The sequence below is a fragment of the Zeugodacus cucurbitae genome, chromosome 3 (assembly GCF_028554725.1).
Source record: "Zeugodacus cucurbitae isolate PBARC_wt_2022May chromosome 3, idZeuCucr1.2, whole genome shotgun sequence".
In the NCBI taxonomy this organism is placed as follows: Eukaryota; Metazoa; Arthropoda; class Insecta; order Diptera; family Tephritidae; genus Zeugodacus; species Zeugodacus cucurbitae.
Window position 1 is genome coordinate 72,998,008 of NC_071668.1, and position 12,708 is coordinate 73,010,715.

Genomic DNA, 12,708 nt, shown 5'->3' on the forward strand with positions numbered 1-12,708 from the left:
CTTTTTAGCCTTTTGGTTTGACAAATCACTTTCATTATCACAAAAAACGAAAAAAATTACTTAACTTGAATATCAAATATCAAAGCATATATACGCTTGATTTGGTATAAGTGTGTATTCACTTTCAAATATATATTTTTATATTCATGTTTGATATAATACTCCACCAAATACATGCTTATGTATATATGAATATGAATCTATGAATGTGTTTATATATAAATCAACGAATGGTTTTTGTTTACAAACAGCAGCTTCTGTCAAGTGGCAGAATTTATGAACATATTTTCAGAAGAATTGTTATTAAATAAATTTCCAAATATATTTTTTTCTTGTCTTTTTCTAAAAATATATAATATAATGCTTACCATATGGATGACACTGTTTCGAAATTCAAATAAATTATAAAATAAAATATATAAAAATTCATAACTAAAATAATCAAAAAAAAAAAAATTATAATAAATAAAATAAAAAAAATCAAAATATTTAACAAACAAAAAAAAAATAAATAAATTTAAATAATTAAAATTAAAAAAAAAAAATTAATATAATAAATAATTATTTTAAATCACAACAACGATAATATCATATGAAACAGTATCGCGGAGATCAGCACCCATTAAGAAGAACAATAAAATACGCTCAAAACAGCCGCGTCTTTCCAAGAAAGTGAAATTTATCAGTAAGTACAAAAGAAATTATATTAATTTGTAATTGAAATCAAAAATATATGCAATTATTAATTATAATTATTGATAATTTTAGTCTTTCATATTCATAACTAGATTTCTATTTCATAACTAGATTTTAACATTTATATACATAATTCATACTATAAACTTCAGGGAGGGGTCTGGGTTTCAGCGCAAAAAAAACACTTTTTTTTATTTTTTATCTCAAATATCGATTAAGCAATTTTATTCAAACCTTCTATACATTATTGAGCATAGTTTTGACTATGTTCTGTAAATTTTTCATGCAAAAATATTAAATAAAAAACAATTTGCGGTGTTCACTGTATCTCGGCCGGAAATTATCCGAAAATGAAAAACCATAACAATTTAGTTAAATTTTAAACAAATCTTCCCCCCAACGTTCTCTGATTATTATTTTTTTTTTATTTAAAAATTTTTGGCGGCCATCTAAAGTGTGAACCGTTATTTTCGACTAAAATTTCCGCCATTTTCAGGGTGGGAAACACCCTTAATGTTAAAAAAAAAATTTACCAAACATAGGGGGGAGGAATTTTATATGAAGAAAATGTGTACCAAGTTTGAAATTAATCGGTCGAGTAGTTTTCAAATGGCAGTGAACACGGACTTCAAAAAAGTAGTTTTGAGAAAAACGCGTTTAAAGCTGCACTGCAATCCCAAACGCCCGTAGCTGTTAGAGTTAGAGCGTTAAAGGCCCCGAGACTAACTAAACAATAACATCAAGAATATTGCTTAGATCGAATTAAAATTTTGAGGACATATTCTTGTAATGTTAAACAATAAGATAAAACAAAAAAAATCGATTTTTCGAAAGTGAAAACCCAGACCTAATTAAGCTAATATACCAAAAATCTCAGAAATCTCTCAAATCTCTGCTATCAGTATTAATTTACTATCGTTTAGAACACTTATATTCAATATTCTTTGGGTTCTAATACTTGAAGATATCAGAATTACTTAAAAATGTTAATCGAATACTGAGCGGCACACACAGAGACCGACCTTAAAGAATTTAATCTTACAACCATGTATCTTATCAGTTAAATAATTGTAGAGTAATTTAATAAAAAAATTCAGCAGTCTAAGTTCCTATAAGATATGAGTCGTATAAAGGAAAGTGAAATTCACAGTTTTACAAATAACTGAATAGAGCGATGTCCCATTCTTTCGATTCGATTCTTCCGTTTGCATGGATTTATGGCCAACAAGCTGATGCTAAATTTCGATACAAAAGCAGTTAATAACTGGTGCCTCGAGTTTATCTGTAGTTTTTTTAGTTTCCATTGTCATTGATTGAAGTTTAAGGTACCAATTATAGTACCGAATCAAATATCCTTTCAAAAACTACATTCTTGGACCTAGAAGTACAGTGGAACACATCTAACTCAATATCAATATCTAACCAATATATTTTTTGTTCGCCTCCATACGAATATGCAGACTCCTTTAAAATTGTCCCTTGCAAGTAAAATTTTGTATTATGACCTGGTCGAAAAGTTCGATTTATGGAAGGAAATTTGTAAGAGATTTGACTTCTATTGCCGCTTTAAGAGTTCGAGTTTTAGAGAACTTCGAGTTATTGAAGTTTGTGTTATGGAAGCAAATTTGTTTGAAATGTGATTTCTAAACGCTAATGCCAATTCAAAACTTCGAGTTATGAAGATCTTCCACTTATAGAAGTTCGAGTTATGGAAGTTCCACTGATGGTATATCTAATTTCAGATTTTTTTCCGTTTTGATGATATTTTCGCCAATACAAATCCTTAATGCGGTTTTCATAAACCTTCAGTAAATCATTTTACTCCAAAATTCTTCATAATATTGTACCAGGTATGCAGGTAGTAATTTCAAAGCTATTCGAAGTACTTTACCAAAGTATTTCTGAGGGCTATCATGGCCGACTGTACGACTTTCACTCAGTGAGCTGTTAGCTAAAACCGGACGGCGATCAAATAAAAATTATAGAACAAATTATATAATTGATGTAACCATTCAGCAGTTTTTAACCCTCCAACATAATGTGTTCCTTTCTTATACTGTTTTTAGCAGAACTTCTTCAATTTTTTGGTAGAACGATCAAGCACAGATAACATCCTATATTTTCGTATTCAGCAAACTTTGCTTCTTATGCAATTAATATTCTTCACTTTTTTGTCGTCTTTAAAGAGAAATACTTTAACCAGTATTTTTCAAAATCGTACTTATTATTAACTGGAACCGGAAATATAAGTTTTATATTTTTTACAGACTTCATGCACTTGTATGATTTATCAGTGCATATGGAATAATTAGGTGCTTAAAATATAATAGGTATATCAGGTTTATATCTTCACATTGCTACCCTGCTTTAAGGAATTTTCCTCACTTTATTTAAAAAAATTTCGTTTTTGTTATTCATATAAGTAGTACAGAACACTTTTGCCTTCCTTAGTGCCCCCATTATAGCTTTCGAATTGCTGTTTCGTTTCAAAATTCGATATACAGGATCTCGAACAACTTTTTAGTTAAACTTTCTTTGAATATCTAATAAATAAGGTCTACAACTTTGCTTCCGCCGTTTTTTTGTAAATTTAAGGCTTTTTTTTTTGTATAAAAACGGTTATGGTTACAAAAATGTTATTCAAAATATTTGCCGTCGCTAGCTACTACTTTTGATCATCTTACTGGCAGCATGCGTATTCCGTGAAAATTTCGAGAATTCGGCTCAAAACGCTCAAACATTTTGTTGGGTTAATGTTGACACAAATGTCCAAGATCGATATAAAACGATTTAATCGACCAGTGCTTGACCCTAGAGACATCTATTGGAAAACGGCGGAAGCAAAATTGTAGAACAATAGTTTTTGTGCCAAGAAGACGATCCAGAACTGCGATATAAATCACTAACGTAAGAAATTTGGGTGAATCCCATATATAACCCCAATGGCAGTTTCAGATCTCATACAATAATATGATGTTAAAAGTCATAGAATCCGAAAATAAACATGCAGTGACGTCAACATTTACAAGTTACAGAGAAAACTCCTTTCGAAACATGACATAAAACCTCTAAAATAAATCGTTAGACATTTTCCCATAATAATCCGCTGTTAATATCCACAGAGTTTATTTTTAGAACGAATAAATTACTGCTTTTACTCTAAATCAACTGCCATTAATTGAACTGTTTTATAGTCTAAGGAAATTTATATGAAATACTACTCCAATTCTAACCACAAATATTTATTAAACTTTCAAATGATGTGTATATAAAGTGAATGCCTGCCTTGCGTGACCTTATGTAATAATTCAGGGCAAATATTTGTCAACACAAAATAATGTCCCGCAATTTTTTACCACCCATATTTAGTTCATTTTTGTTAGATTACAACAAAAAATAGAATGAAATATTTTCACTAATTGGTTTTTCTTTGATTCAACTGCATTAATATATTCGTGATAGATTATAGCCGTATCTTTATGTATATTTAAAGATCATTAAATAAAGCGCTTAGTAGAAAAGGCTGCACCTATTAGCCGGCTGGCGGCATTTGCGTCATATTGCAGACAACTTAATTGACAAGAGCACAGTGGAAAAGAAAGCACGGCAGAGTGTGCAACCCTGCCGCGAAGTGCACCCTATTTAAAGAAACTTGATAATGCATACATATATGTATATACGTAGACACGTGAGTAGTTGTGTCGATTAATTTGAGGTGGCAATGGGGCGCCATTAATGGCGGACGAAGCGGCAAATGGCTATTGTCGGACGATTACCGCACGTACTACAATGGATTGTTGTAGTGCCGTAGCGGAGGTGGGTGGTTTTATATTTACTGTTATGCTGATTATGTCTGCCGACCAGTCAGGCATCGTCAAAACTTAACGGTCTGTCTTCGACTTCAGTCTGTGTGACGTCTTTGAAGCACTGCCTACTTGCCTTCCTTTACGACTTTTTCCTTCCAACTTTTTTGCTGTTCTTGTTAACGGTTCTTCTCCGACGGTGTGTTATAAAATGGCGTCCTGTTTCATGCCATGCCGCCGTGTGTCTACCTGGTAACATTATTACACTACAAAGGAACAGAAAAAAGCCACAACAACAACAATGTCTGCCAACCAAGACAGCAAGAAGGAAGTGCGCTTGCAAAGCTAAAAATAAAAGCACAAAACGCTGAAGTAAAGTTGGCTTATTATTATGCCCCAGGGTGTTGTTTGCTCTGTTGTGGTTGCAAGCGTGTTTTGCGGGGGCTGGGGCGGGTGCTACTACGGTGGCAACAGCGAGCCAATTGTATTATTAAAAAGCAAAACTGTAGCCGGCAAAGTTTGTAACATGTAACATTGTATAGGTAGATTGGCTCCTCGTAATGCCGGCGTGTGTTTGGTGTAGAAAAAATGAGGGTCCAACGTTGTTTGTTGCATGTGGCGGCAAGTAAAACTTTTTTCTCTCCATTTTTATTGTTTTGTGTGTTTTTTTTTCGGTCAGGTAACAGTACAGCTTAGTACGAATGTGAGTCATCGAGAAATTGTTGTTATTTTGTTTACGGCTACTCGGCTGGCATTGTTGCCGTATTCTACGTGTAAGCGCCCATTATGTGTCTCCGTCGCCATCGTATGGGAGGGTTTAACAACTGTTGGCCGGCGCCATGAAAATGAATAGTTTGGCGCATTGCAATCATACACCATTCCATAAGTATATGCGTGCGTATACTTCACGTACTCCTTCGTCCTTTATTTACTCGTGTAAATGTTAGTAAATGTACGAGGCCTCATTGTAATGAGCTTTAATCGTAGCTTGTCGCTTTTATTTGACGACATTACGTGTATTAACGCTTATGAAATAATGATTTTCGTTAGTTTGCCAGCTATTGTGGAAATTTTAGAATTGAAAGGAAGTGCAAACTCATATAAACTTCCAAACTTCCACTTAATTTAGGCGCTTTATTGTAAACACAAATTAATGATTTAGGAGTCCTTTACGAAACTAATGGTGCCGCGTAGTGTAGTTTTCAAGTGTTTTTTTTTTTCAAGTATATAAGCTTCAAATTATAATTTTATGTAATTGAAGGCATTACGATGAAAAATAATCCAATTTGTGAATTCAATTTTATGATCCCGAACCCTTTTGAGAAGTCTCACGGATTCTTAATAATTGAAGACTGAAGTTTGTGGGATTACAGAACATTTAAGGCAGTAGTCTGCTTTAGAAGTCGAAAAAGAAGCGTTTTTTCAGTAATTTTTTTTTGAAAGGGAAGGAAATTATTGCGGTAAACAGAATTTTAAGACGATAGTGTACTATATTTAAGGCTTAAAAAACTATATTTATCATTAAAAAATATTGAAATTTTTTCAAAGTTGTTAGTATTTTTCTGGATCGCCTGGAGTCTGCACTAGTAAATCGGTGCCAGTGATGGAGGTCGTGCGATGCATCTGAAACAGTCGAACCAAATTTTTTTTTTTTATTTTTATAAGTTTCTTTTCTTTATGAACTAAAAAAATACCGAAGAAGTTATAAAATTCCAAAATTTTTCAAAGTTTGAAAAAAATTCACTTTTTTAAGAAACAAAATTGACTTTAAGTTGCAAAATAAGTAGTTTAAATAATACTTTTGTCCAACTTTTTTTTGTTCAAATAGAAGATAATTTAATACTGAAGCTAGATCACTTTGGTTTTTTTCGATCGGACATATATTCTTTTTGCTATCGCCGGCACCGTTTTCTAACACTTGTGAAAATGAAAACTCGAGAAAACGCGCTTTAAAGGTCTGCCTGAGCATTCGCACCTGCTCGACGCTCGGCCACTAAAACTGCTGTAGCTTCGAAAATATGTCGAATTGGCCTCTGGAATTTTAAAGACATATTCTTGGATAGTTCTAGTTCTTGGAAGAGATTTAAAACAAAACAAAAAAATCGATTTTTTGAAGCGTGTAAAGCCTTAATAAATGCTAGAATAAAAAATAAGTGTCCAAATTTTCAGCAACAGTATTGCTTTCCATGATAACAAATGTTTTCGAAAGTATTCGATTCAAGATATGAGATCCAATTGCAAAGGTTATAAGACGCCTTTAATATATGTGCTTTGTGAGTTATATGTGCTTCTCTATTTTGTGATGAGCACCATGAGATTATCTAATAAACGGGTGGCCTAAAAATTCTAACTCGACATTGAATATATTTATATTTCCTAACTACCGACTTCGATCTGAGCTTCTGCATATTCTAAAAGGGTTTTCATCGAATTTAACACGAACTTAAAAACACCACATTATTATGCAGAGCTCTGGATATGCAGGAAAATCAGTAATGGGCGCTGATATCACAAATACCAAAAAAACTCCAACAAAATTCTTGAGTCGACTAATGTCAATTCTAGCCAATTTGCTATGTTCGCCGAAGGTTTGCCTACCAAGGTATTTCAACCTCAGCCTGGCAAATGCTGGGCATTAGAAGAGGAATGCTTAGATGATTCCACCTCACCTTCCTACAAAGAGTTCCTAGTCTCGCAACATTTGTCTTTATCGGCCAGTGTCATATATGATAGCGTCGAGAAGGATCTTGCTAAAAGAAAGCAGTTCGTAGAACATTTTTCGCTCCACTGCGGGCCAATTTTTAGTTCGAATTTCAATGGCTAACAATTCATTTGGATACTCAAGTCTTTTCAGGAAGCATTTTTAGAGTTCCTGTTCACTGTGAAGACAATCAACAAATAATTTTCTTCATTTTTTTGGTGACGTTTTTATAAAGTGTGAAGTATTCTGAGAGAGAGTGAAGATTCATCAAAAAAACTTCTCTGTTCAAGGGTTACTTTTTCGTTTTAGAGTACATTAATTAATACCAAACAAGATTGAATGCAATTTTTTTAATCTATACTACTATTATAATGCGGAAAGATTTGTACGCCTGTTTGTAATGAATAAACTCAAAAACTGCTGTGCAGTTTTTCAAAAACTCTTCCACCATTGGAAAACTACAATCACCCCGAGTAACATAGGCTATATTTATTGCTCGAATCTTAACTTTCTGGAGATAGTTCCAAGGTGAGGGTATCAAAAAGACTCCATGATTGAGAATCTTAATCTGAAACTGAAAATCGTTTTGCAAGTCATTCTCTTCGCATCGCAATCGCGTACCAGAGAGTCGAGTAACGAGCGCTTGCACCAGCTTGCTGAATAAAATTTCAAAACCTCCCAAGTACGCGCTTGAAAGTCAAGTACGGAGCGTGTGCAGCGGCTTGAAGAACAAAATATTAGAAATATACAAGCTCGCTTCATAGAGGTCGTAATCAAGTTTTAGCTCATTAAAAATAAATTATAATTTCTTGTTCAAATTTTCCACATTTTACTTGTTTTTAAATGAACCCTTTCAAGAAACGGCAAAGTACATACATATGTATGGGAGAGTGTGTATAAGTATGTAAAAACTTATAACTTTTGAAATGTTCGTTTAAACCCGTGCGAAGCCGGAGCGGTCTGCTAGTTCTACATAATCCAGTTTCGTAGTTGGAATTACTATAACAAACAATGACTGTTGATAATAAACTTTGCTGTTTCTAAGAACCCTTCAAGTATATTTTTTATTTTTTGTTCATAAGAAAATGTAGTTAATTAGTGTGTAGCTGGGTATACATATATAATCATCTCTGATTTCTTTTAATTTTTCATTTATATAGTTACATATCTCAAGCAACAAAACTGCAGACAAACTTTCTCTTAGTGAATATATATATACTAAATAAATACGAGGTGTATGTGTGTGTACAACCATTTTAGAGAACCCATCAATTAGTCCGGCAGTACATTACTGAAATTGCATTTGTAGTTAAAACTTTTTGAAAACCCTGCGGCAAAACAATTATGATTATTACAAATGTTATTGTTGTTGTTTTTTTTTGTTTCAGTGAATATCTGCAAATATAATTTTCCATTATAATCAAATTTTGCAAAAACTCATTTGAAAATTGAAATTTTTAGTATTTACATGCAGCTGTACAAATATATAACTATGCTCGCTCCCAGTTTTAATAAACATATATACATGTGTACAAACATGTTTACAAGTAATTATTAATATTATTTTTTTTTTATTTGTGCATTGCAAAGAAAAAACAACTAACGCTAGATAACTGTAAAAACATTGAAATACAATTAAAATGTGCGCTTACTCATCTCATACATAAATAGTCACGTATTTTAAGTGAGTGAGTGAAAATGAAAATTTGCAGTTAATTAAGATTTTCAACCGCAAACAGCGACAATTCAATTAAATTTTTAATAAATAGTGCAAGCAACCAATAACAACAACGCATGCCTTGCACATATTTGCAAATAAAAATGTTTGTGTTGTCAATAACTGTTTTATTTAATTTAATCCTGTTTTCATTAATTTAAAATATCACGCATCACTTTCTGCGTTACGTAGGCGCACGCAAGAAGCCCGATAGATAGATAGATCACTTGCAAATTGAAAAATTATTTATTGAAATTGATTGTTTTATAATGTCATTAAATCAGGGCTAAATGTGATATTTAATGACGGTAAATGTATTTTAAATTAAGTGGAATAAATTAACTAACGAAAACAGAGATAATACAATTAAATATGAAAAATGCAAAAATTAAATGAAATGTAATAAGGTAAATAATATGCAGTTATTAAGCTGCAAAAAAAGTGTGTTTAAACAAAAATAATAATTAAATGGGAGTTGACATCAAGGCTGTGTAATATATCTTTCAATATAAATAAATGAATATAAAAAGAAAATAATTATCAATGCATTAAAGAAAATTGAAATATAAAATGCAATAAAAAGTAATAAGAGGACTGCTATATATATTTCTGGCCTAATAATGAAAACAGGAATATTTATCAACCAAAATGGTTTTATTGTTTTTCAAAATATTCTCCATCAAGATTTATACTTTACACTTTTGCATGCGCTCAAACCAATTTTCGAAGCACTTTTTTTGAGCCGTTTTTTGAGCGATTGTCAAATTGTGCGGGATCCAACGAGAACAAAGTTTTTTTACGGCCAGGTGTTCATGCAATATAGAATGTATGCTGGTGGGAGAAATGCATAGGCATGCCTCTATCTGAAGGTATGTTACATGACGGTCTTGCATTATCATTTCACGTAACTTTCCAATGGAAATGTCAGATTGCACCTGGCAACACTTACTGTTGCCTAGGCCAGAAATATATATAGCAGCCCTCGTAATGGCAATTTCTTCTAAGATTCTTGAATTCATTCCTTAGAAATTGAGAATAGTTCATATATTCCCAATATTTTGTCACACTCTACCGAGAAACATATTATTATTAAAAGGCTTTCTTTCATTCATCCATTCAGACTGTACCTCTGTCTGAGATTGACCCCGGTCTATGAAATAGCAACTGTGCCATCTGTTAAGTCGATCATTTTAAGTATAATATTTAAATTGCAATGCATTTAGGCAAAACAAAAAGAACTTGAAATGTATTCAAATCGTGTAAGAATTCACTTCTAATACTTCTGAGATTAGTACACACTTGGGCTCAACTCAGACCGCATTAGTCAAGACGTCTTTTCTTGTCTGATGCGACCACAGCCAATAGCTTCCTATGTGACAACCCACACCGAACAAGACGAGACAAAAACGCGTGTTCGCTTGATATGGGTTAGAGCAAAATATGTTTTTGTGTCTTATTAGTCAAAGACATTTTTGACTAATCCGGTTTGAGTTGAGCCTTAGATCCAACTTATATTATAGAGTACCTCGAAATATCACTGAAGATGGCCTTTAAAATTTCAGTCACAATCGCAATTACTTACAAAGTTTATGTAGTTATGACAGGATCGAAATATACGAGCCTTCGACTGATTCAATCTGTACTTTTTTTACGATTGTGTATAACCTAAAAGGACCCACATTTTTATCTGACTTATGACTATCATCTAGGGAAGATTTTAGGTCACTAGAACAACAACAACTCTGTTGGTAATGGCAAACCTCCGAATCCGAGTATCTTCCTTAAAAAATCGTTGAAAAAGCTTATGCCTATCGCACGTTGTTCCGCGACGACAGAGCATACTTCCAAGAGTAGGATGATGAGATTCAAAATAAATTTCCAAAAGTTCTCAACCTGCTTCTTTCAGTTGAAATATGACGAAAAGTAAGAATATTTGACAATATGTTTAAATAAGAACTAGTGCCGACTTGCCAAGATAGCAGGGTCCGAATAAGACCTGGCTTTCTTATATTTGTCCAAAGCTTTGTCACAGAGCATCCTCCCCTAAAACTAACTTGAAAATATTATATGATGCTACCAAAATAGCAACAGTGGCAGCTCTTTTGACTGACACATATCCTAAGCTTACACAGTGTATCTTGACTACAGATCTACAGATAGAAATGGGTCCCTAATCAGCTCAACTGAACATTCTGTATCTTACTACATAACATAAGATCATTTTAGCGCAGGATTGAACCACTAGGGTGGAACCACAAACATCTGGATAGTGTGGTTGATTGGCTACTCTCCAATACTTTGCTAATCGTATACAGCTTTTATTCTCTTCCTGGAAATTTAAAATAAAGCTATTAAACTCGTCAAAGAGTTATGTACTGTTGATAGATGTCATTAAATTGACCCTCGTCCAATAATTTCTATCAAATCCTCACTGCCTGATTTGAAAAACCACTTTCATGTTTTACAAAATTTCCTCCAACCAAAAGGCGTTAAATTAAAAGCACTCACAATTAAAAATAGTCCCGAAGTACTTTCTATTATTTTGTAGCAAATTCAACTTAAATACTCGACGTTGAAGAGGAAATGGCAAAAGAGCGCAATAATTGAAATATGAGCGGCGGAGCGGAAGTAGTTAGTAAAGTAAAAAATCGTAGTAGTTCAACTAGAGCCATTATAACAACAGTTAGTTGAAGTGCTGCACTAATCGTAGCCAACAAGAAAAAAATCAAAAAAGCATAACAAATTCAGTTGTAAATATGAGTAAAGAAGCAGGGTAAGGTGCGGAAGTGAGCGTAAAAATGACAAATCGCCAACAATTTAAATGACATTTTTCTTTCGAAAGGAAAAAACAAAAAATAAAATATAAATAAATAGAAGTTACTAGCAGCTGCCAAGTGAAATTGTTGCTGCCAAATGTGCATACGCAAACTAATGGCCAAAATGGATGAACTCTAACTAACTGACAAAGTGCCTCGCCAAGCTGGGACGCTGCACTCGGCGACGTCTGGAACTACAAATGGTTGTGAGTGGACACTATTTTAATAGCATTTAGTCATTTGTTAAGCGTTGAGGAGATAGATAGCGCTGAAGAGAAAGAGAGAGAGGGGAAGTGTGCAGGAATTTGTAAGCGCAGGGAGAGAGACCCCCTATGAATTTTATACATAGTTCGGCCACTATAGTAGTACACTCCAGCAACGGGGTTAAACAGACGCGCGAGACGTACGAAGTGGACGCTTGGGTGTTGGGCGTTAAGTGAGTGAGTCGAGTGAAAAATTGTTAGAAAGGCATTTTTGTGTAGATTTGTGAGTTACTGAAATGCATTAATCTCTTTCAGTGCGATTACTGGCGGCGTTCGTAACTACACTGGCGTCTGTTGTTAAGCCAACTTTTTCTTCAATTCACGATGATGTTGCAAGGCAAAATTACTTTTTGAAGAGTGTTTGACTCAACACACACATACACATGCATACTACTTGAAGATTCTTAGTACTTTCTACTTAGCACTTCAGCTAAGCACATTTTTTAGGCATATTAGGTCGTGGTGAAAGGAGTTACAATTGCTTTTTATTCGCTTGTTTGCTTGTGAAGTGTACTCATTGGAGTTGTACTGGCGTTGATTATTATGTGGGTTTTAGATGTTTTAAGGAGATACGAGTGATTGTTGTTTTTTTACTTTATTATTATTTTTTAATTATTCTCTTATTTATGATCACAAACTACTTATTTTCCAGAATTTAAAACTATTTTAATCGTAAAAATAATATTGAAAAATATTTTTTTTTAAGTTTAGT

The 12,708-nt window shown here is 33.2% G+C and overlaps 1 protein-coding gene across 4 annotated transcripts in view; it reads left to right on the plus strand.

Annotated features, from left to right (window-relative positions):
* Positions 1–12,708, plus strand: part of LOC105215904 (stathmin) — a 204,731-nt gene that overhangs the window by 127,011 nt on the left and 65,012 nt on the right. For 3 of the 4 annotated variants that reach the window (XM_054227737.1, XM_054227736.1, XM_054227740.1), the window contains one exon: positions 602–685. The exons of the other annotated variant lie outside the window; for it this stretch is intronic. In XM_054227737.1, coding sequence (XP_054083712.1) covers positions 602–685 — 84 coding nt within the window. The remainder of the gene's footprint in view (positions 1–601; positions 686–12,708) is intronic. 4 annotated transcript variants of the gene reach the window in all.